This window comes from Porites lutea, chromosome 13, assembly GCF_958299795.1.
Source record: "Porites lutea chromosome 13, jaPorLute2.1, whole genome shotgun sequence".
Classification (NCBI taxonomy): Eukaryota; Metazoa; Cnidaria; class Anthozoa; order Scleractinia; family Poritidae; genus Porites; species Porites lutea.
The window spans coordinates 22,286,211-22,310,083 of NC_133213.1; the positions used below are offsets into that span (position 1 = coordinate 22,286,211).

The window sequence follows — 23,873 nt, forward strand, 5'->3', positions numbered from 1 at the left end:
AAAAACAAATGTTGTGTGAAAATTTGCCTTGCGCTTTTTAGGGTTTAGCACGCGCTCTCGCTTAGTACTAAATGAGAATCCAATTATAATTACGTCACAAATGACAGTCGAGAATCATGTTCGGATTTATCGAGCGCTGCAGTTGGTTCAGTAATTTAAGAGGAAATTTTCGGAGCTTTCTTCAAGAGCACATCGTCATAAAATAGGTTTTATTCCGTTAAAAGAAAACTAAAGATGGCGTCTGGATGTCAAAAAGGTGAGTTGAAAAACTAGGGAGAAAAAACAGAAGTTTTCTGTTTGTTCAGTTTTCAAGAGATTCGCGGTTGAATGGTTTAGCCCATCAACTTTTCTTTTTTCTTTTTTTTTTTTTCGAGAAACGCGTGAAAAATCATATAAATGTAGAAAACGAAAAATTGACTTATTCTAAAAAAGTAGAAGGGGGCTGATTTAGGGTGAATACCAATTTATCTTTAGCTCCAATTTGAAGTTCGTCATGACTTTTCAGTCTTGACCCAACAACACAGGAAAACTTTTTCTCCTTGGTTGCTATGGTTTCACACGCGCATAGCACATACTCGTGTAGCCACAATTTTTCACGTACATATAAGGTTACACACAATTGTTTTCACAATTTAGCACGTGTTTAGCTCACGCATAATTTCTCAGTTGACGCATGTAACGATTGCGCACGTGTATCGTTTTCACACTCTTATTGTTACAAACGCGCGCGCTTAGTTTACGAACCCTTTACCACTGTTTAGCACGCGCGTAGTTGTAAATGAGAATTCTATTTGTACGTCACAAAGACTCGAGTTTTAGTTTCTGATTTATAGGGTTCTACTGCTCTTGAGCAATGGTTTCACACGCGCACGCGTTTAGCTCATCCACCCTTATTGCTACGATTTCATGATTCACGCGTGTTTCGTTGTCACGATTGCGCACGTGCATAGTTTATACGCCCTTATGTAACGCACTCTCATGGCCACTGTCTAGCTCGCGCGTAGTTCTAATGGAGAACTCTATTTGAGGACTAGCAGAACATTGTGACCATTGAAGCCAAAGCAATTCCCCATTCCACAAATTATAAGGGGCATGGGTACAAGCTTCGGCGCAACGATTTGTGGGATCGTTTGAGTGGACAAGCGTTACTTATGATTGGTTAATGGTTGCCTTGACTACCATCGACCAATCATAACTAGTACCACTCAAACGATCCCACACATCACTGCGGCCAAAGCTTGCACCTATTTCTCCACGTTTCTGCACAGGCTGCCCAGACGTAGTATGTGTTACTGAATGAATATATTAATATCCACATGGACAAATTAATGCGATGAGTCGTCGAAACTCCCATGGACTAAAATAGTCTAAAAGTCAAAATATAACAAAGCAAAGCTAAGATACCTTCAACTGAACGTATCCTTGTCTTTCCTGGCCGGTTTAAGTGGCATTTTGTTGAGTTTTGAAATTGTAGGTACTATCCACTAAAGAAGAATTAAAGGCTGGCTACAAAACAAACAGACCATCTCCACGCGCCTTCACACGAAGCGCTATAAATTCGAGAATAATCGACGAATCCGCTCCAAATAACCATCGGCTAATCTGCAGGTAACGTGTGCTCCTGCTTCTGGCTCGCTTGCTCCACAAAACCCATCACAACTGCACAATAATTGCTCGCTCATCAACAACCACTGTTGACCTTTACGCTTCGATATGACCGCATACGACCAGGTTTAATACGCGACGTGAATATTCAAGCTTAGCGACCGCGTTCGCGCAACAATGCAGCACTTGCTATGGGAGGGATGGTACTATTGCTTCCAGGTCAATCAATCGGGAAAATAATATTGATGCCCTTGTCATTTTTTAAAAAGATCCAATTTGCCCAAGGAGCACCGAACAGATACGAATCTTATAGCGGAGCTAAAAAAAATGAGCGGCAGTGGAAAAAGTGAATAAGAACATGTACCACATTTTCTCCATAAAAAGTGAAAACCAGGAAGTTTTCTGGACGTTTCACGTTGCAGTCATGCAAATCAACGGTAAGGAAATGTACAAGAAAGTGTGCTGCAATTAGACCTATTGTTGTTTTTCACAGTTCTGGTCAAGGGTATCCAACTTTTAATTTTTCACATTTCACTCACCGGGTTAGGCTATTTTTCTTAGAGAGTAAAATGGAATCCTAAAATTTTCGGATTCAAAAATGTGATGAAAGAAGGTATCTGAAAAATTATCTCCTTCGTAATACGTTAAATTGCATCTAAAATTTTCGGGAAAATAATTCTGAATTCCTCGTAATTTCGAAAAGACTCAAGTTCCTCTAGAATGGCCGAACACTGAGATGCAAATTTTATAGCGCCACTTAGAATGCATTTCTATAGAGCTAAAAGTACTTTATGAATAGCTACAGAAGTGTTTTCAATTGAAAGTATTTGAGGAAACAGTCGTTGGGTGGCCCTGTCTCGTTGCCTTCTCCGCTTAGCATTACACGATATATTTTATATTTAGTATGAGCAAACTATAAATCATTAGCTTCGCTTTTAGCCCTCCTGACTAAATTTATGTAAGCGCTGTTTAGAATACATTTTTCGATCAAAAGTACCCTGGACAGCCTTAAATGTGTTTTCGATGCATTTAGGGGGAAATCATCGTTGGGTGCCCCTGAGTTTTGAGAATAATAATAATAATAAAAAAAGATATCGCGCACATAAATTTTACCTTACGATATCTTCAGCTGTATCTTCTATTCAGCTGCATAGCGGGGGCCAGATTTTGCCTTTTTCCTGGGCGGAAAATTCTCGTCCTCCTTCACCAGTTTGGACAACATATTATGGAGTAAGACGTTGTTAATCTAAGCAAATAAGTCTGGTAGAGTCAAGAACCTATGCAAGCGGCTGGACGAACAATGTGACAGCAGCTGAGACAGCGAACGTTAGAAGAATTCGAACATGAAAACCAGGGCTGCCCTGTTGAAAACTTACGGACGGTCCCGCGATCGCCTTTTGTTTTCTGGTCAAAACTAACGCAGCGAACCTTCGGTCAGTCGATTGACCTGGAAGCAATAGTACCATCCCTCCCATAGCAAGTGCTGCATTGTTGCGCGAACGCGGTCGCTAAGCTTGAATATTCACGTCGCGTATTAAACCTGGTCGTTTGCGGTCATATCGAAGCGTAAAGGTCAACAGTGGTTGTTGATGAGCGAGCAATTATTGTGCAGTTGTGATGGGTTTTGTGGAGCAAGCGAGCCAGAAGCAGGAGCACACGTTACCTGCAGATTAGCCGATGGTTATTTGGAGCGGATTCGTCGATTATTCTCGAATTTATAGCGCTTCGTGTGAAGGCGCGTGGAGATGGTCTGTTTGTTTTGTAGCCAGCCTTTAATTCTTCTTTAGTGGATAGTACCTACAATTTCAAAACTCAACAAAATGCCACTTAAACCGGTCAGGAAAGACAAGGATACGTTCAGTTGAAGGTATCTTAGCTTTGTTTTGTTATATTTTGACTTTTAGACTATTTTAGTCCATGGGAGTTTCGACGACTCATCGCATTAATTTGTCCATGTGGATATTAATATATTCATTCAGTGACACATACTACGTCTGGGCCGCCTGTGGTTTCTGAAGTTGGGAATTTAAGAAACTTATTCATCTCATTATCCAGGATTCATCTATCTATTGGTTTGCGGGGTCTGAAAACAACGCAACGACAGGGATGACGGCGCGCATAGACCTTAAAACTGAATTGACCAATCGTAGACCGGCAAAATGAGCAGAGAACTTGCTTGATACCGCACGAGCGTGCTTCGCGTCCGTTGTCTTCGAACGTTTCAAACGGGTTTTCGCGCCTCTGTGTCTTCGAAAAGTAGGCAAGTCAATTTGGTACCGCTTTGTTGCTTCGTATTAGAAACATATTGGTAGCTTTATCTTAGAAGTTATGCATTTAATATGCACAAAGTGAGGTCAAGTTAATTTTAATTTGCATTTTCAGGATCATATATTCAGTCATACAAAAAATAATGATGGGATCAGGACAATTTCTCAGATAACAATATGATGAAGGGCCTGATAAAAGACCGGCAGTTCCACTGAAATGAAAACTAGTGAGTAGTCCTGTCGGAGACGCAGTCTGAAGCCTATACAGCACATAATTCACTACCTTTTGTAACCCTAAACACTACAGCTCACTAAGAGCTACTGCTACATTGTGTAGGCGTCATAAAGTGTCCACCCTCCTTCAGGTAGAATTATTTTACCGTTATCGAGCCAGGTTATTGCACGCATGTACAAAGTTGGTCCCAGTCTATTGATACCGAAAAGACCTCACGGTCAAGCCATCGTTCATAATTGTTCTTGAACTCACTGCTGAGCTCAACCTTTCCTCCGAGCACGCTCAGAACATCGTTATCAACTGGTTGATATTCATCCTCCTCGCTGTTATCACCCAAGCGTTCTCCGTTGTCAAAACCATATCTTCTGCTGTTGAAGCGATCTACGCATGCGCGCAAAGCGCATTCCTCTGCCTGGAAATCCCACGGGCGCGCATCGAGATCTGTCAATTATAAGCAAAGAAAACGGGCTGTCAAACACGTCCTGCACAAGGAGAACACAATGAAATTTGCCGACACCAATGCTTAAAAGAACTCACACTCGGCTCGGATCGGAAAGGCGATTACGCTCTTTATCTTACAGTCATCTGTTATCCCAAGACAAAAGAAAACAACAAAAATGCAACGACAAGCTCTAGTTTCCCAGCTCCAACTTACACACAGCGACAATGACGTCTCGAGAAAATTTTTAATCATTCTGAAAATTCTAGCAATGGTATAGTATGTGACCATCTGCTATTCACTACTGGCCGGGCTCAAAAACATTTTATTTGATTCCTGGTTTGCGTCAGTTTTCTTTCCTGAACTTTATGAAACTTTTGCTGGCACTCACAATCAAACACAATTTAAATTTAAGTTCACCATCCATTAAAAAAAAAGGTCTGGCGATCCAAGGAATACGCAATACAAATCAAAGTAATTATTCTGGACTGAAGCAGTATTCAAATCCAAGGAATACACAGTACAAATCAAAATAATTATTCTGGACTGAAGCAGTATTCAAATCCAGCGTTTCCTCCACTTACCGTTGCCATAAGCCCAGTCGTCATTAAGACGATGGCGCACTTTTTGATAAATCGCCGACATGGTCTTCATGTTGCTCTTCCGCCAATTTCTCCCTAAATACTTTGTCTGGGCCTTCAGCAGCTGCGAGATAAACAAGCAGCAATTGTTGAAATATAACTACGAAAATCCGTTATTCTAAACAGAGACAGTGGCTTTGATTCTCGTTGATTCACATTGCGTTGATTATCACCTCCCAGCCGCGTGAAATAAGATGATGAATAAATAGAAATAAATAACGATTTACAGTTAGCACATCCACAGTGTCGTTCTTCGTCTACCTGATTCCTGATCGAACTGGAATTTCCAAATGTTGGTTTTTAAGGAGTGGAGAAAACCGCGTACCCGGAGAAAAACCTCTCAAAGGAAGGGAGACAACCAACAACAAACTCAACTCTACATATGGCATCCGCGCCACGTTGGTGGGAGGCACTGCACTGAAAAGAATCTAAACCAACAACCTTAAAATCAAAATCCTTCTGTCATTATAATGTACAACAAAAGGCTATTAATGACCACTAAAAACAAAGCTGTCTCCCCCAAAAAAGTTTTCCAGTAGAAAAATATCATTAGCTAACCTTTAGCACATACAGTTGAAGAAGTTCGTGTTTGACCTTTAAAGCGCGCTTCAATATCGGCGCAGACTTGAACACAACCAGCATCTAAAACAAGGAAATATTTGTTAGTAATGTAACACTATGTGACACACCTCAGTTTGAGCTGCTAAACGAGAGGATTGCTTCATCCAATTCATCACTTTACAAACGAGAACTTCTCTGAACTGGAGCCGAAATGCGCCCCGTAATTGCTTCTGGGATAGTTACCGGGGATGCACCGGTCAGTTTTTGGCCACTTTTTGAAAAAACAAAGAAATCTTTTAAGATTTTTTCCACACAATGTAAGCGACATGATAATCCTGTAACAAAGACACACCATTGTTCGCGAATGTTTCCATTTCGTAAGTTTCTGCAGTACCCGCACAAGATTGATACAAGAAAACAAGTTCCTCCAACAGCAGGCCTCTTGATCAGCATTTTCCTGTAAAAAGATAACACGACGGCAACGTTTCAGTCATTGCGTAAGTACAAAAAGTTCGCGGCGCTGATTTTGTTAAACACAAATAATGTGTCAGTTACTAGTCAGCAATTTAGCTAAATAGAGAGTGAAACCCACATGTACTAGGTTTTCTTTCCTAAATAGACCTTGTCACGGTTTTCGACAACATCTTGACGAGTAGGTAAACGCGTGCGAAATTACAGTGTTTGTGTGAGAATCTAATGTCGAATAATTTCCGTAGAAGGGCTGTTCTGAAAAAAATATGATTTGTAAACTAAAACTTCAATCCTAAGGATTCTCCTGAAAAAATTTGAGGGCGTTACATGCGCTACAAGACCTAGAACCACTTTTTAAAATTTTCTATACATTTGTCTCTACGAAAGTCCCGGGAAAATTACAGACAAATATATGGAAAATTTAAAGCAAGCCTCTGGAGAAACAGGTACGTCCCCAAAATGTTTTAGGACAATCCTTTGCTTTGTAGCTTTAGTTTACAATTGTGATTTTTTCAGAATAGCCGTATTACGGAAATTATTCGACATTAGATTCTCATACAAACACTGTAATTTCTCGTCAAGATGGCGTCCAAAACCGTGACAAGGTCTATTCATCACTAGATCATGAGCTAAAAAGGGAGATCGAAGCAACTAGTTCTTAGATCGTTTGAGTGGACAAGCGTTAGTTTTGATTGGTTACTAGTTGCCTCTGGAAACGACCAACAAATCACAACAAACGCTTGCCCACCAAAACGACCCCAGAAATCATGGCGCCGAAAGCTAGTACCCATTCCTCTTTACATCGGGTGGTTTGTTTTCCAGTGTAGGTCCTGTGGAATCTATCATCTTTTTTCGTTTCCAAAATTATGCATATATATCTGATTATTAAAAAGACTAAATTTTTTCTAAAGCGACAGCCTGTGGCACACCCAAGTTAAAGTAGTTTACCGGCCATTTTCAAGTTGGCGTCATTTTACCACAACTACCAGAAAGCTATAAGGACTTGTGGTCTTTTTTTCTGTTCATCGTAAGCACTAGGAGCGCGACAATATTGAGTAAAAATGGAAGTGAAATCAGCCTCGACTTACCAGACTCTCGGCGGTTAATTCCAAGGGGTCACCCAAGATACAGGCTGGAAAATCGAGCTGTGGAATGCTAAATCAAGCAAAAACAGAAATTGACTTCAATCTCTTCCATTTAATCAACATTCTGCTACCCTTAGTACCTGGTGCAAGAAGTGTCCAACCGCTTAATTGAGGGCAGCGCTTATTACGAGACAGCACAAAAGTCAAGACAACCCTCTTCGATCAATCATAACAGACGAATTAAAAATGAAAGCACGTAAACGCAAAAGGCGGGAAAAAAGCCAGCATGGTGCTTTTTGTTTCTGATTGGCGGAGGAAGCAGCGATAATTCTGGCCAATCAACGGACGAAAGCAACTAAATTAACCAATCATCTTAAAGAAAGAACGTACGGCGGACGAAAAGGGCGGGAAAACATGCGGGGGAAAACAATTGGTTTTGGTTGTCACTGTAATTGCCTGAGAAATAAAAGCGAGTATTGCATCCAGTGCTGAACAAAGCACGACAATTAAATTGAGTTCAGTTTAAAAAAACAAGTTATAACTTACGTGTTTTTGGCCGCAATGAACGCGGAGATGTTCTGATTTAGGAACTTCAAGATTAGAGGAATACAGTTGGCGAACACAAGATGCTGGCTCATGAATTCAAACTAGAGATAGAAACGAGAGAACTATATTATGTTATAAAAAAAAGGACTCTCAACAATATGCCTATTTGTATACACGCATTGCACGCTTTACACGAAGATTCAGTTCCTCTTTTTTCGCCTTAAAGAGCTTTGAAAGTGTGCAATTGGGCAAATGGAACCTTAAATTCAAGAAGAAGAATTTTTTTAGTATTAAAAACATAAAACGAAGCCGAAAGAAGTCTTGTTTAAAGTATATATTCTGATAACAACTAAGAATCCAGTCCAGCTCTACAAGACTAGTTCGCCCGTATAAAGCAAACATAACACCTTCGTTGTGCTATCTTCGTTCGGCTAGCTGCTTATTTGCCGGACTTCCGAGTCGCGGCCATTATCTTACGACGTTTACCAACCACGGAAAGGATTTAAAGTTTTTAGGCAGTCAATGTTGAACTTACCTGATATATATGATTCAGCTTAAAGTGCTTTAACAAAAGAAACAGCACCCCTGAAATGGCTTTCACTATGATCTCCTTCAAACAGAAAGACAACAAGAAGCAAGAAACAGTTACATAGATGCCTGCAGGTTTTTTTGTTCGTTGAAAAAACTAGCGTTAAAAGAAAATTGAAAACACTGTTAAAGACTATTAGAAATGTCTGCAAATCAGCGCCGTGATCCTTGTTTTGGGTATCCAACGAACTGCAATGAATTACCGAAAATACGTTTCTAATTTTCCTCTACCTGTGACAAATCAACCATGGCTTTTCTTACCAGGCCAATCTCAGTCTGCTACACAGCCGTTTTTAGTGTCGTCACGCAACGCTCCTGTTGCGTGACGACACTAAAAAAAACGGCTGTGCAGCAGACTAGGCCAATCTCTTGGCGAGTACTCAAATCCTGGGACACAGAAAAAGGGTTTCGGCGGTGCATCGCAGATGGATTTAACCAGAGGCTAAAAATATATGGAATCAATGTTTAACCTACCTTGTGTCTATTAACATCAATTCCTAATCTCATGGAATGAAGAACCGATGAACTAAAGAGTAAAGAAGAAATCTAATGAAATGAGATAGCACGGTGGGATGGGAGGGTGAAGGTGTTGTGGGAGGGGAGGGTAAAGGGGTTGTGGGAGGGGAGGGTGAAGGGGTTGTGGGCGACGGCGTAAAGAAGCTACACAACAGTATTTTAGATCCTATGAAACTGGTTGTTATTAATATATATTAAAAAACGTGGTTTCTACCTGTCGAATCTGTGCCGGATAAATTTATTAACTTTAACCAGTAAAAAGAAAAAAAAAAGATTTTTTACTATTCAGTGATTAGGGGGTTCTGGCTTTCGATTCTACGGATGAAATCCCAAAGTGTGACCTAGCCTGCAAACAGACTCCAAAATGGAGTGGGGGTGAAAAAAAAAAATCGGCGACGATTCCGCGATTTTCCTTTTCGCCCCACTCCACTAGGGAGTCTGTTCGCAGGCTAAGTGTGACCATTCAGATGAAAGGTACTGAGCAATACGTTCCTGTGGTATTGCTTATTATGCTGTACAAAGTGGTTCTAACTTTTGAGTCTGTGGAAGAAATCCTAAAGTATGACCATTCAAGTGAAAGCTACTGAGCAGTACTTTCCTGTGGTACTGTTTATTTTGCTGCATAACTCAGTTCGTATTAATGAATCTAAGACAAATGTTTTGACAAAATCAACTCACGGCATATCCTCAGGCAACACGTCTGCCAGTATGTTTATAGACTCAGTTTTAGCTTTAGCAGTAGGGGCAGCAGCGAGAAGAATCTTAAGCAAGGCGATCTGAAAGAAAAATAAAATACGGTGAATCTTATGTGTAAAGCAGGATCCCAGGACCACACAAATCTTGTCCTCTGGCGTTCAACCCAATTTTTCCTACTAAATCTATTGTATTCTAGACGTTCCCGTTGCTGTTGCAGTTGTAGATTCGTGCGGGCCCTATCTACACAAAACGAAGTTCGAGGTGTCAAGTCAGTTTAATCCACAGGAGTTGTTTTGAACAGTTTTCAGCCGCTCGTTTCCTAGCTTCAGAAGGGAGGGACTCTCTTTCTCTGCGTGGATATAAAATATGCGAGAACAGACTTTCCATAGATGGTTGAGTAGAATTTTTAGAGCCTGCTAACACTACTCACCATGTATTGAGGTAAATTAGGTAGCATTGCTTCGTACAACTGTTCCACAGAATTTGAAGGAACGTCGATTTTTCCCTGTAAAGAATGCCAAACTAACGTGTCACAGAAGTTTGATTAGCAATAAAAAAATCATCTTTCTCTCACATTGCCTGAAGACGGTTATATAGGAAAACATGTCCCGAGTTTAGCTCTTTAGAGCTTTTACTCCCGGGGCGGGTGGTCAACAAAGTTTTATATGGGGAGGCTCCGCCCCGAGGTCCAACCCTGTACCCTTTTATATACCACTTATTACAGAAAAGGAGCCCCTGTCGTATACCTCAAATGGTACCCTTTCGAATACCTAGTATAAACCTCTGCATCACTTTTAACTGCTGTAAGTGCACTGTCTTTTAAATACGATATAAATCACAAAACCGGAACGTTTTCCCTACTTTTCACAAACATAAAATTCTTCTCGGTTAGTCCTTTGGCCTTTTTACAGACCGAAATGATAGATGTCCCTATCCTATCATATAACTAAAGCCTCAAAAAGGTACCCCATTCGGGCGGAGGCTCTCCGTATGGGCCATTATAAGGAATACCGCACCGGGCATCCGTCAAACAAAAATATAAAGGCCATTTATTGCGTCGCCATTCTCAATAAGGCCTGATCGTTTAATTGAGGCCTCAGCAGTACTTACGTAAAGTATTTCGCCAGTCATTAGCCTGCGTAGCAGGCGCTTGGAAGTAGTGGGCGCAAGAGAGAATGGGCGTGCGTGAGGGAGACACGCGAGGGGCCAGCAGTCATAATTTTACACCATAAAATTTTGCGATTTTCGTGAATTAAATACCTTAGTGAAAGGTCTGTTGGAGGCCTCCTCTTCGTCTTTGATCTGAATCTCAGAAAGCGAGACATACATATGCTGTGGAGAAAATATCATTCTTTTGATATCAAACCTGATGCTGGTAGAAGGTTTTTCTCAGTTACTCCGCGATCACAGTAAAACCATAAATTATCTTGCTTCTCTTTGTTGTATTTTTTATTTTGCACTTGTTGGTAAAGAACCGCTACGAAATAGTCCATATTTCACATGAAATAAATAATAATAAAAAAACCCATCTAACAGTGTTTTTCCTGTCAAAGCAGTCACTTTTGGACTGAAAAGAGAAACACAAAAACAGTGCGAGCATAATTACCTTTTTGAGAATTGAAAGTCCTTCATGTATCGGCCCAGGAAGACCCGCGATTGTGTGAGAGTCGCTGCAAACAAGAACAAAATATTTCTGGAACATTATTTTTCGTTAAAGATACTTAGTCCACTTAATGTACACAATACTGAAGAACATTCTAGAGTGGTTTTCGTTTGAGTGTCGTAAAACCAAAACCAAAGTAATTACTCTGGCCAATCACATAGGACACAGACAATACATTGAACCAATCAAAACTCGAAGTAATTACATGTGGCTGACGCAAAGCGCCGGAAAATGCATGCGAGCGCGTCACAATTGGCTTTGGTTTTACTTCTGATTGGATGAAAAGGTGGCGCGAATCTTTTAAGCCAATCGCATCGTGTAGAAAGTGCAAAACCAATTACTTTTCGACACTCAAATGAAAACCGCTCTATTCGGCTGCCAAACAATGTAGGCAACTTCCGAGTTTCCCCGGGCCTCTGTTTCAAAGCGAGCTAAGTGAGAAGCCAATGGTATGAAAATGACTTCTTATTCCCATGCCAATGAAACGTACTATCTCAAGAAAGGTTTAATTTGCACTTAGCCTCGTTTAGAAAGCCAGGGTTTTGGAACTCGCAAATGGCTTATTGCCCATCTTGAGGTTGGACAGGAGACTGGGTATGTGTTGGGTCGAACTGCACTACGGGACTGTCTCTTTGGGGGGGGGGGGGGGGGGGGGGATTTTGACCATTTTCTACGCAACCTCGTAATAGCCAAGCATCCCCAAAACAGTTTCATGATGCATTTCGACACTGCCTCGACCCAGTGTCACGTTTAACGTCAAAATAGCTGATATAAACTGTGGTGGGGAGTGGTGGAGAGGTCCTAAGGGGGAGGGGAGGGTGAAAAATTTAAAAATGTGAATAAATCTGAATATGTCAGCTTTGCGGTTTAGTATAGACAGAAAACATTTGTGAAAAGAGAATTTTTCCAAGACGCAGACCATTACGTGACTTCTCTCGATCTATATGCGTCATACAGAAGACATTACATCCATCTTTGGCATAAACTGGAGAATAAAGATGCCCTTTTGTAACTTATCTTTGCGCTTCCCTTCGCTCTTCTCAAAAGAGCGAATAGTACCATCTGTTTTGCAGACTCATTAGGGACCTTAAACAAGGACGACGACGACGGCAGTGAAAACGTCCGTAAAAAATGAATTTGCGTTCTTTCAAACTTAATCGCGTCTATTTGGACCCTCTCAATACGTCAAATGCAGGCGACTTTTCTTGGAGTTGAATTCATAAGGATTTTATTCAGGTTCAAAAAGAGGAAGGAAAATTCGTCGTCGCATGTCCACGTCCTCCATAAAACGGCAAATTAGGAGGTTTCATGTGGTAGTCGTGCAGTGGACGTCAAAGAAATGTACTAAAAAGGGTGATGCACGTGCAGAGCTGTTGTTTTGATCATTAAACCTATTGTTTTATGAAGTCGTCGTTGTGGTCGTCCTCGTAGTTGCTTGTGATTGTGAGAGCTAAAACATGGCGTGGTGAGGACTAGGATAAAGTGGCCTCTTCTCTCTCAAGTCCTCCTTCTTTTTTTCTCCTTCTTTTTTTTTCTCCTAGCTTTTCTTTCGCGTTTACTGACTATGACAAATCAAAGAAGGCTAAGAGAGCTGAAAGAGGTTTTCTAGTGAAGTATCACGGGGCGAAAAATGGGTATTGATTTTTAAAAAGTCAGTTCAGATGTAAAAAACCCGGGGAAAATTGCAACCTTTTAAGGCTAAAGTTTTGTGCGTAATATTTAAAAACGAACAGCTTTCGCATTTCCATATCCACTGAATGCAAATGCTTGAGTTTTTTAAAGTTGGAATAAAGACCATAAAACGTGTGATATGGCGCTTGTTCAGTTCAATATCCCCCTCATTTGAAGTATTGAAACAAAAAGCCCGCTTTGTGCAATGCTAAAATGGAAAAAAAAGGTCACTAAATAAACATGTCAACGGCCGTACGGACAGAACTGAGTGCTTTTACACCCTTCGACAGGGGGTTTTTCCTTAATTATTTACTGTTATGGTTCTTGTTGATATGGTATGGACAATTCAGCGTTATATGTATAAACAGGTAAAGGAAGTATTATCACGTCTTTGAAGAACATGAGAAATGATGTAAGTGTCACAAAGTGCAATGATCAGCTATTTTCTGGTTAAGGAATTTGCGAAAACCTGTTTCTACCGGATCATGTAATGTAATCGCGAGGGTGGGTACGAATACTGGTGATTAAACAGACTTTAGAAATCAGAGTAGAATCATATCAAAACTAGAAATATACAGATTATGTGTTTTCATAACCTCAGTTAACAAAATCACACGTCCTTTGAACAAAACATAGTTAGCTACAAACTATGAACAAAACAAATCCTTGTGCATGCAAAATACAATGTCGCTTTGTCTTTGCACATAAAGCCTAACAAATAACAAACCTTTATTTAATAGGGAAAATCTCTCTGACAGTCAGTTTCAGATAATGATGATAACAATGTATTATTCTTTATTGTCGATTAATTTTAGTATTACTTAAGGAAATGCCATCTGTAATTGTGCTATCTAAATGAAGGCTATCAATCTGCACTAATTTCCTGTGCAGGTGATTTTTGTTTTTGCAGAAAATGAATCAAGTTGAAAACATTCTTTAGTGTCAGCTTTTTCAAAAACAAAATCAATCAAGGCTGTGAGCAGGATTTTCCTGCTCTGTTGTGCTGAGAGGTGCAAAGCAATCTGCTAATGTTTTGAGTCCATCGCCGCGATCAGTCAAAAACCAAAGGTAATCTTGAAAATGAAAGCGAATGGGTAGAACTTTTTCGCGGTAATGTTCATGGGCTTTGTATACAGTAACGAACAGTTTCAAGTACATACTATATCCCTGAATTAAAGTCTTAAGTGCAACCGTGGAAAGAAGGCAATGTTTTGCTGTAATACATTTTATTCTACTTTACACGTCGGTTTCAAGCTTTCGATCTGTGAAAATCTTAGAGTATGATCAATGAAAATAACATTACCGCGTAGTAATTTCCTGCAGTGGTTTAGCAGTAATTCAAGGATTTTTTCTAGGGTTAAACAAACAAACATTTAGACACGCTTGTGATTTTAGTAATGTTAAGAGCTTTAGAGCTCCCACCCGCGTTTAAAAACCTGAACTTTTCTTTCACATAGTTTTCTGTGTGATCAACACCTGTTGATATCAAACACGAATCTCCAGGCAAAATCAAAACAAATTCCGTTCAAGATTACCCCGACCACGGCTTGGAGAGATCGAGAGAAGTCACTTCCTGTTAATAACGAACTTAGCCTTTGCATTGGTCCGCATCACAGCCCACCTGCCACAGAAATTCCTCAAACGATCTTACACATTCGAGAACTGAGACCTGCGCCGGGGGGTGAGATTCAGTGAGATAGGGCCTGATCGTGTCCGAAGCGGCCGGTCACGGTATCTTTTATGGTACAGTATTTTGATATTTGGTTGATAAATACAACCTACGCCGCTTATAAAAACCTGGACAAGAGTAACCGTTCTAACAAAACGATTTCAATAGGATTTGTTCTAGAATTCTAGGAAAATTGTTTTTAAGAGCCTGGAACCGGCTACGTTTCACTGACGTTTATATAAAGTCCACTTAGAAAAAAGATTTAAAAACGACCCATTCACAACTTGCGAACTGGCGTTGCCAGTTTCCCTCAAAATCGGGTATTATTGTTACTCATTTCGGGGCAATAAAAATGACGTGAATTCTCAATTTTATTTCCCTCAGATATTATTAAGAATCTTCGCGGCACGGCAGTCCTAAATGGATGGAAGAATTCCCCCCCGCCCCCCGGATCTTCGATTTTGCCGCAGCCAGATCACTAATGGTGTATTGTTCTTCTGACAGCTTGCCTGGAAGCGTGCATGCAAAAGACACAAAGAACAGATTATTAACCGATTACATGACGTCACCGATTTAACACTATCTGGCAAAAAAATATCCGCAAATCTGAGGTGACACGCGCAGAGATTTGCTTTCCGTTTAGCTGGAGCGAGCTGTTTGGCAGTGATTTAAGATTACTGTACTCAACAGAGAACCAACGATGCCTCGATCTTTCTTGATCAAGAAGAGGCAAGAGAAATCTACCAAAGACGCTTTTTATGAGGCGAAGCCGAAAGGTACGATCTAGTTTCATTTTGTGCACTTGTCATTGACTATAAATGCCAGCGCCCGATCATTCCATGTAGGTAACAAGTGTAATCATGCCAAAAAAAACTCTGTTCGCTTTTCTTCACGTTTTCCGTTGAAACTTTCACAAAAATTCATTTCTTACACATCTCAATTTAAAATGAGATAGTTCTGCCCCGCTTTTACTGCTTCAAAATGAAATTGTAAGCGCTCAACAACTTCACAGTTTTCCGGTATTGCGATATTATTTGACAGTAGAAGCACATGGTTAACTCGCGATCTTGCTTTAAAACCATCAGGTCGCCTACTTGACCTCCGAGGTGAAACTATCACTGATTCCGTGCAAAGTGAAGAAAATTCGACAGTGCGGAGTTGGAACGGTTTCAGAACGCCACTGATTTATCCAGCAGAAATAACATCGTATAATTTCCAACTTCGCGTACGGCCGTTGCAGTGTGCACCGAACCTGAACCAAGATGAAAGGTTGTTGTTGACACACGAAGAAAAACCCAGAGATTCCAGTGGGAAAAAAGTGATGGAAGAAAATCAACAGTCAACAGATTTCCCGAAGAATTCGCGCGCGGTAAAAAAGCACACGTGCGATGAATGCCAAAGAAGTTTCGCGACAGTTGCGTCGTTCCGCAAGCACCATCACCGTCGAAAGGAGTTTGCATGCAAACACTGCGACAAGACGTATGTTTCCCTCGGAGCGCTTAAGATGCACATACGTACGCACACTCTGCCGTGTAAGTGTACAGTTTGTGGGAAAGCTTTCAGCCGTCCGTGGTTATTACAAGGCCACATTCGCACGCACACGGGGGAAAAGCCTTATCAGTGCCCCAAATGTCAACGCGCGTTTGCCGATCGTTCAAATCTGCGAGCGCATTTACAAACGCACTCTGCAGTAAAGAAATACTGCTGTTCAAAATGCACGCGTTCATTCTCTCGCATGTCTCTTCTTCACAAACATCAATACACTTGTGGTGGTGATCAATGAAGAAGACTAACGTTTCGCGATTCTATTTCACTGTTCTGATCGAATGGAAAAATCAGTGCAGCAAGACTGTCATTGAAAAAAGTTGTTAAGGTTGAACAAGTGCTCGATTTCTATTTAAGACATAATTTGTGGCCCTTAAGTGTAATACGTAATTTCCTTTTTTTCTTTGGTCGCATAAAACGAACGTAAAAAAAAGCTTGAGACGAGATTTCTCGCAGTTTACGTTTTAAATAACATTTTTGACACCTTGTGATTGAGTGGTTATGTAACGCATTTTTTTTAGACAGTTTTTAGCTTGTTGGGCTACTTTATTTATCTGTTCTTAGATTCCTCGAAAGACGTGGACCTTGTTATTTAATTTTCTTAGATCGCGGGAAAGTTGGCCGTACATTGACAAACGAAGAAAAAACACTTTTGATGATCTTAAATTCTTTGTCTCGGGTAATTATGAAAAAGAGCATTATTTAGGTCAATTACAAGTATTAATAAAATAACGTGACAATAAATAGGTGCCAAATCACAGCTAAAAATAAATAATGAAAAAAAAAACGAAGAGTCAAAAGAGGCTTTGACAAGTAGCTAGACTGCTTTATCCTGTTAATTCAGTTTAGCAAGGGGTATAAACAATGTTCTAGATTGTCTAGATTTGACTCAGATGGTTCCGTTTTATTGACCCCAATTGCCTCTGTGGATAAAATACTTTAAAATGTTGGCAAGAAAGGTAACAGCTGAGCTGTCGGTCTCCTTTGTGTACAGTAAAGGAAACTTCGTTCGCTTCGAATGCACGAAAACGAGTGAAACGAGTGACTTCGCTTCATCAAGGAAATTGTCAGCACGTTATAGTCGTCAAATTTGTTTGCGAATTCTTGAACGGGCTGGGTTAAATTTGGTTGTGAAACGGCGTCTATGAAAAGCAAGTTGATCTAAGACAAACATCCGATTCCTAGCAAAAAACAGCGCAAGGAACACCTGTTGGCTTGCCCTGATACTGCATCAGGGTATGGGGTATAAAAAGCGCAGATTAAAATTGGCTTATAAAACAAGTTCACACGGAAATCAAAACATTCATAAAAGAACATTAAGCCAAAGAAAACATACGACGTGTTACTGAACAGTCGTAAAACTTCAGATTTCCCATTTCAAGGTATTTTACTGAATAACTCATTCCGTGTGTTGGATTTAAGTTGGACAGAGGCCAACTTGAATTGCACTACAAACGTGCGGCACGTACGCACTTTTGATTAATTTGCCACTTCAAAGTGCAATTCGAGATAATACTCGGTTGTTATTAATACCTACTTAATAGGAAGGATTGGGTCACAAACCGCACAAAAAGGAAGTTTTGACCTAAGAATTTCAGAAGGTTTTACCGTTTCCTGCACTTAGCAATCGCCAGACGAAGTTAACTTTTGTTAGTGCTGTGGATGAAATCTTTCAGCATGACTTTTAAATTTATTCTCAATGATACTGTTCAATGTGCTTCTCGGCTAAACAGCGACAATCCACTCTTCCCCCTCAACTGCTACCTGTACGCCTAACAACCATATCGAACGCACTCTTCCGAAGCTCCGATTACTCCTTTGTAAAACAGTAATCTGTCTGCAAGTGCATTCTAATCGGCGCGATAAAATTTCCTATACCTAGACATACATAGAGTGACTCATGCCTTCTAAAATTATTCAAAGGTTTAAAGTTTTCTGATGACTCTTTCGGCCACTTTTATCAAGACCGAAAATTTAAGGGAACCTTTCTGACTAACAAAAACCTGCACATTGAATGTCAATGTATTTAGCTAGAAATTACTAATTGAATATGCTATGCCTTGCATCTTCGACTGAGGACAGGAACGCCATTTTACAAGGTCATCCGTGGTCAGCCGTTCTTTGTCTACCTACATTTCTCAGTTATTTTAAGATCCCGAGTATTGGTCCGGTCGGTCCGGGGTTTAAGCCCGCGACTTCTACTCAAGCGCTGTACCTTAGCTAGTCCTGTCAAATCAGGATAGTAAAACGCAAAAACTCATCTTTCCAAAGTCACAAAAAAACTTCGAACATCGCACACGCATGGAACAGTCAACTATAATTTTGTCACCTTTATTAAGCTTTGTCTACACTATTTAAACTGGAAAGCTTAACATGCCGACATGAAAAATACTTCGGCTTGGCATGAACAACACCTGCTAACACCGACGGCCGCGAAGAGTGGCACAAACTGAACCTATCCGATATGCGACGATCCAATTTTAAGATCGGCGCGGCGCTGCCTCGCTTCGCTCCGTCACAGAAACCGCTCCGAAATAAACGTTTTTATGTGTGATCAAAAGCCCGTATCCGGTAGGGTTTTCGTGCCTTTGAAGAGCTATCCCGTAAAGTGAAGACATAACCTTAGAAATTCCTAGACAATGTTTGGATTCCCTTTCTTATAAACATTTGTAGGAAACAGTCACTGGGTGACCTTGATGTTTCACTTTGCTGTTTTAGCGATTCATTCAGATTATGAAATGCAAAGAAATATACGATCAGTAAAAACTCCTCTTGTCAATGACTTAAATCCTAAATAGCCTGATTCAAATAAGAGCTACGAGCTCCTGAAAAACTTTTGGTGTCTTTTTTACCTCTTTTTAGTCTTCGCTTTTCCTATTGTATTGTGTTTGTTGTGGTTTAATCAGAGCATTAAATTTCAACTCAGCGAATGAAATCTTCACAAGCGAACGTGCACACTAATTTCAAAGATAAATACGTATGGTGAAATTATTAAACATTATATCACGTAATGGAATATTATAGATTCCCGCTTGGGGGCTCTAAGTAGGAAATAAATAAAGATAGTTTTACTGACATATTTCTTGTGCCTGAGCAGATCAAGGGTTGACTTACTCGTGATTTGGGCGTGGTCCCAAATCCCAGTTTTGTCCGAGCACGATCCACTCTTTCATCTGGGCAAAAACAGTTCTCCAAAAAGTTGACGTTTTAAAGGCCAAATAGAGAACTGACGCGGTAAACGCGGTAAATCTAAAATAGGGAATTATGCCACTTACATGCAAAGCGCTTACCATCATGAAACCTCGCACTTGCGTTTTAATTCACGTGACATTCTCTTACAAGACAACTACTTCAGCTCACCCACCGAGCGTAAAACTAGAACAAGTTTTGCTCTGACTGGCGCTGTTTATGCTATGTAACATGGCTCTAACTTTTACGTTTGTGCACGAAATCCTAAAGTGCAACCATTGAAATTTAAAAGCTCCTGAGCAGCACTTTCCTGTGGTACTGTTTACTAAGCTGCGCAAGGTGGTTCTAACTTTTGAGTCTGTGGATGAAATCCTAGAGTGACTATTCAAGTGAAAGCTACTGAGCAATACTTTCCTGTGGTACTGTTTATTCTGCTATACGAGGTGCGTCTAACTTGTGGCTGTGTCGATGAAATCCTAGGGTGTAACTATTCAAAAGAAAGCAACCGAGCAGTATTTTTCTGCTATACTAATTATTACGCTGACTGTGCAAGGTGGTTTTAACCTATATAACTTTCGAGTTAATTACATAAAATTAAAAAAAATTTTGCTAGGTCATTAAAACGAATCCTTTCAGCAACTTTATCTTGTGTAGCCGAATCAGTACAAGTGTTTCCGGTCTCCACACCGAACCTCTTCGTTTAATAAAAGATTTTTCTTCTTTTTCTATGCGAAACGTCCACGGTCGGGACAACCACAAGCACATTTGGCTTGTCTGCCAAGAGTCACATGGCTGTTGGTCTGCCAAGTCAACATATCCGTTTATTTTTCTAATGTAGGAATTACATACAAAGATGGAAGCAAATAGCGACAAGAACAGCATGTCTTACAGTGAATGAATAGATGGAACAGAAGCTACTCGATTATTCTAAAATCGGCTTATCCAAACAATAAACATGAAAAATGTCACGTTGATGTGTAGGAAATGGCAAGGACGCACGAATATTATAAATTTAAGGTCTGGACCAGAGGCATGACTCCCAAGACTACTAAGACTTCGTTTTATCAAGACAAAGGACATTACTTTACAACGGAACAACAAAACCACTACTATAAGGCAATGAGTTCACTTCAATGGCTAGATCTCTAAAAATGATTAGAATCAGATCAGTTTTTTGTCGTCTCGCTGTGAGGATCTGCTGGCCGTTGTTGTTTATTGTCTTTATTCACTACTTTAAAACATTGTAACCCGCTCGGTAACAACAATTCCTGAACTTCTCAGTCGATTTAATTCACGGTGACATCGAGTGAAACGGCACCTGTATTACAAAAAGACGCGAGAAGAGGGGGGAAGGGGGGGAGGGGGGGGGGGAGAGAAAATTGAAGGAAAGCTACAAAATAATATATGGTTCCCCAACTTACTCCGCTCATGGCAATAAGCTTTTACAGAAATGTTTTTAGGCCAAAAGAGGGAACTGAGATGTCCACTCATATTCCAGGTAATCAAAAGTTTATTCAACTGAGTACAATTGCAATATGCATAACTTCTTACAACAAATACCAATAGCAAGTGACCACTTCATTGCACTTAAATTCATAAATTCACCTATTAGTAACCAAAACTTATATTCGTGCACTTAGTTTTAAGGCAAGCTGCCGGCCCTTCAAGATTTTTAGAAAACCTTCCACATGTTTCCACGGGGTTAGAAGTGACAATGGCTGAATTTATTAACGGAGAAAAACCTGAATTTTACGGAATTTGGTCCTCTGCTGCGTTCGGGCAAACAGAACCTCGTCTTAGGTGTCCTTTGTCATCAGCTAGCTTTTATTTGTATCTTCTGTTCCGACGCCACTTGATCTCGCTTTCATGAAGCCATATGGCCTCGCTCTCATGTATCAGTGATCACGAGTCATATGACTAAAACGTGATAATGATGCTTCGGGATTTTCATAATCCCGAGCCAGCGAGCAAGCTCTCCATTTGCGAGATAACGCGACAAGTCACGCGCGAGCGGGTACGCGAAAGGAGACGCGAGGGCCAGTAGACTACGAGCAGTCTCTCCTCTTTCTTGGTCCATCGAGCAAAACGCGCGAGTTACGCAAATGACCACGCCGGTTACTGAAGGCGCGAGACGGGAGAGATATTTTTTCTTCTCGGGCTGCCGCCCTCGTTTCTCGCAACTTGCAGCTTCGCCGCTCGACGCTCGCTCGCGCGTGCACTCCCCTTACTAAATTTGAAGAAAAAGAGAGACTGCTCGCAGTCTAGAGCAGGGCGGATAAAGGTTGGGCGGTGAAACGAGCGCGTCCGAGCAAAAAGGTGTGATGCAGTGGACTGGGACTCTGCTTAGAAATGTCGCTTGTTTTCGACTTCGGTCAGGGCTTGCGATGTGGTTTGTACATTAGACACTGCCGCTGTCACTGAATTATGGCGGCTTGATTTGTTTTCTTGCACTTCTTCCTCGTTCCTTTGTGCTGGTACGCTGTCTCCGAGAGGCAAATGTTGCTATTTTTTGCGGGAGGTTTAGTTGGAGTTGACAAACATCTCTTTCAAAGGGTTTCTTTTATTACTTCCATGACTCTAACACTGCAATTAAATTTTCGTTCTGCTACTCGCCCATGTAGATGTTATTCCAAAACAAAAACAACTAAGTACTGTCTAAAACACGAAGGAAAATCTCATCCATGTCATCCATGGCAAAACTAAAAGTTTCATAACTCGATGACGTGTATTTTATAAATGCGTGCAGCTCGTGCAAGGTGAAATTATGCTAATTTCAGTCACCATCATCCTTCTTTTTAATTTTGAAAAAAAAAAATCTCATACGTCTTTCTGTTTCTTCGAAACTTCAAAATTAGTTTCCCCTCAGTTTTTACTGTTTACCTTGTTTTGTTTTAGAGAGAAAAACGGAGAAAAAACCTTACAACTAACCTCGATAAATTTTGTTTACATGCGGTTGCCGGATTTGCAACGCATTGCGCGAATCGCCATGGCGCGTTGCATCCGAGAAGGAAAGTTTGAAGAAGTGCAACGCCACTATATCAATATATATCAATCTAATTTTTCGTTATGTTATATAAAATTTATCCCTCTTTAACATATGTAAAAATTGAGGTTAAGAAGTGTTAAGCTTTTGCAAACGAAACGGCGAAAGACGATGAGGTGATATTTTGTGGAAGGAGGAGGTATTCAACACTTTCAAATTAAACTCAAATTTTGGCATTATACGACCAACAAGTTTGACTTATAGACGTAAAGACACAAACATATGAAACTGGTTATTGATATTGTTATGAAACGAAATTATCTATTTAACATTGTAGCCTGAAATTACAGAAAGAAAATAGGATTTCCGGTTTGCAAAAAGGAAAATTTCGCCGGCCTTCAAGCGCACCGGAAGCGCAGAAAGAGCGCTCGTGCCAGTCCTACTCCGCATCACACATTAAATGAAGAGCGGAGCGCTCGTTTCACCGCCCAACCTTTATCCGCCCTGGTCTAGAGGGCCAGAGGCTCCGCTGGCTACTCGAAATGAAGAGTTGCTCGCAGGCTACCAAATACTTTATTACAACTGCTAGCCTATATATTCATTTACTTTAATTAATTAATGTACTTACCCTCTCAACTGAAAACCAACGAACTTGTTCCTAGTATTATCCAGAAAAATATCAACATCTTTTTGTCTGCGAAAAAAAGAAAAGACATTAGAAATGTATGTACAAATTATCCTCTCCCAGGAGTTTAGATAGTGGAGGGCAGCGCGCAGCGTGAAGTGGTGAGCGGAGGAAAAAGGGTGAAAGAAAGGAAAAGTCCGCCCTCTCTCCAAAGCTTTCCGGGGAGTCTGTATTTTGTGCCCTGGGTACCAGAGGTTTTTACTCCCGTGCGTCGGGAGCTTCGTTTCGTCGGCCGCAGGCCGACACGTGTTCGGCTAAAGGCCGAAGACACGAGCGTTGAAGCCGCGAGAAAAACCGGAGCCTTGGCACCCAGGGTAATATTTTGAGAAGACGCGAAATCTCGTACTCGTAGTCGTTCACGTTCTCGAATCTAAAGGTCTCTAATACCTGACTTTAGGCCGTGGTTTGGGCGGCCTGTGCCGCTGTTCCTGTGGTTCCTCCTCGCTCCTGTCCCATATAATTTCACCATTGCTGTCACTATCCGATCCTGGGGGAGGGGTGTGTGGGGCGGGAATTCTCTCGTTGTCGATGGGTTGTTGCGGCGGGCATTGTAACTCGTAACTCGCCGGCAAGCCACAAGCTACTCTGACTTCTTCCTTTCTCTTTGCCAGTTCTTCTATTCCACCCAGAGAAACCTGCAAAAAGGTTGCACGACAAAACAAGACGATATAAGAGTGAATCATTTTAGAGTGTGAAGTAACGTGTGAAGCGGTATTAAAGTATGAATTGTGAATTTTAGACATTAAAACCTTGTAGGTGCAAAAATTAAGTATATGATAGTCTATATCCTGAGAATACAATTTATTCATCGTTTTCTA

General features: G+C 40.7%; 2 protein-coding genes across 3 annotated transcripts in view; one reads left to right on the top strand and one right to left on the bottom strand.

The window, feature by feature from the left end:
- Positions 1 to 3,956: 3,956 nt before the first annotated feature.
- The window catches only part of LOC140922644 (striatin-interacting protein 1 homolog), a 33,501-nt gene continuing 13,584 nt past the window's right edge, over positions 3,957 to 23,873 (bottom strand). Inside the window, exons 10-23 of the mRNA XM_073372630.1 lie at positions 23,443 to 23,690; positions 22,999 to 23,064; positions 11,257 to 11,320; positions 10,911 to 10,982; positions 10,081 to 10,155; positions 9,633 to 9,730; positions 8,913 to 8,964; positions 8,386 to 8,460; positions 7,851 to 7,951; positions 7,308 to 7,374; positions 6,101 to 6,205; positions 5,746 to 5,829; positions 5,131 to 5,251; positions 3,957 to 4,548 (exon numbers count right to left, since the gene is read on the bottom strand). Of these exons, the coding sequence (XP_073228731.1) occupies positions 4,268 to 4,548; positions 5,131 to 5,251; positions 5,746 to 5,829; positions 6,101 to 6,205; positions 7,308 to 7,374; positions 7,851 to 7,951; positions 8,386 to 8,460; positions 8,913 to 8,964; positions 9,633 to 9,730; positions 10,081 to 10,155; positions 10,911 to 10,982; positions 11,257 to 11,320; positions 22,999 to 23,064; positions 23,443 to 23,690 (1,509 nt within the window). The 3' untranslated portion in view covers positions 3,957 to 4,267. The remainder of the gene's footprint in view (positions 4,549 to 5,130; positions 5,252 to 5,745; positions 5,830 to 6,100; positions 6,206 to 7,307; positions 7,375 to 7,850; positions 7,952 to 8,385; positions 8,461 to 8,912; positions 8,965 to 9,632; positions 9,731 to 10,080; positions 10,156 to 10,910; positions 10,983 to 11,256; positions 11,321 to 22,998; positions 23,065 to 23,442; positions 23,691 to 23,873) is intronic.
- On the top strand, positions 15,273 to 23,766 carry LOC140922645 (uncharacterized). Of its 2 annotated transcripts, XR_012164095.1 has the most exons (3): positions 15,273 to 15,429; positions 15,739 to 16,877; positions 23,667 to 23,766. XR_012164095.1 is itself a non-coding variant. In XM_073372631.1 (2 exons), exons 1-2 carry the CDS (start codon positions 15,354 to 15,356, stop codon positions 16,434 to 16,436), a joined length of 774 nt encoding a protein of 257 aa, XP_073228732.1. In that variant the 5' UTR covers positions 15,273 to 15,353; the 3' UTR covers positions 16,437 to 17,121. The 2 variants fall into 2 exon arrangements, 1 of the variants encoding a protein (XP_073228732.1); XM_073372631.1 differs by lacking the exon at positions 23,667 to 23,766 and having other exon boundaries at positions 15,739 to 17,121.

Bases quoted from the DNA above. Each gene is read 5' to 3' on its own strand.
- LOC140922645 (XM_073372631.1), top strand. From the start codon at position 15,354: ATGCCTCGATCTTTCTTGATCAAGAAGAGGCAAGAGAAATCTACCAAA. The intron at 15,430-15,738 runs GTACGATCTAGT...TAAAACCATCAG, and splicing joins TTATGAGGCGAAGCCGAAAG to GTCGCCTACTTGACCTCCGA.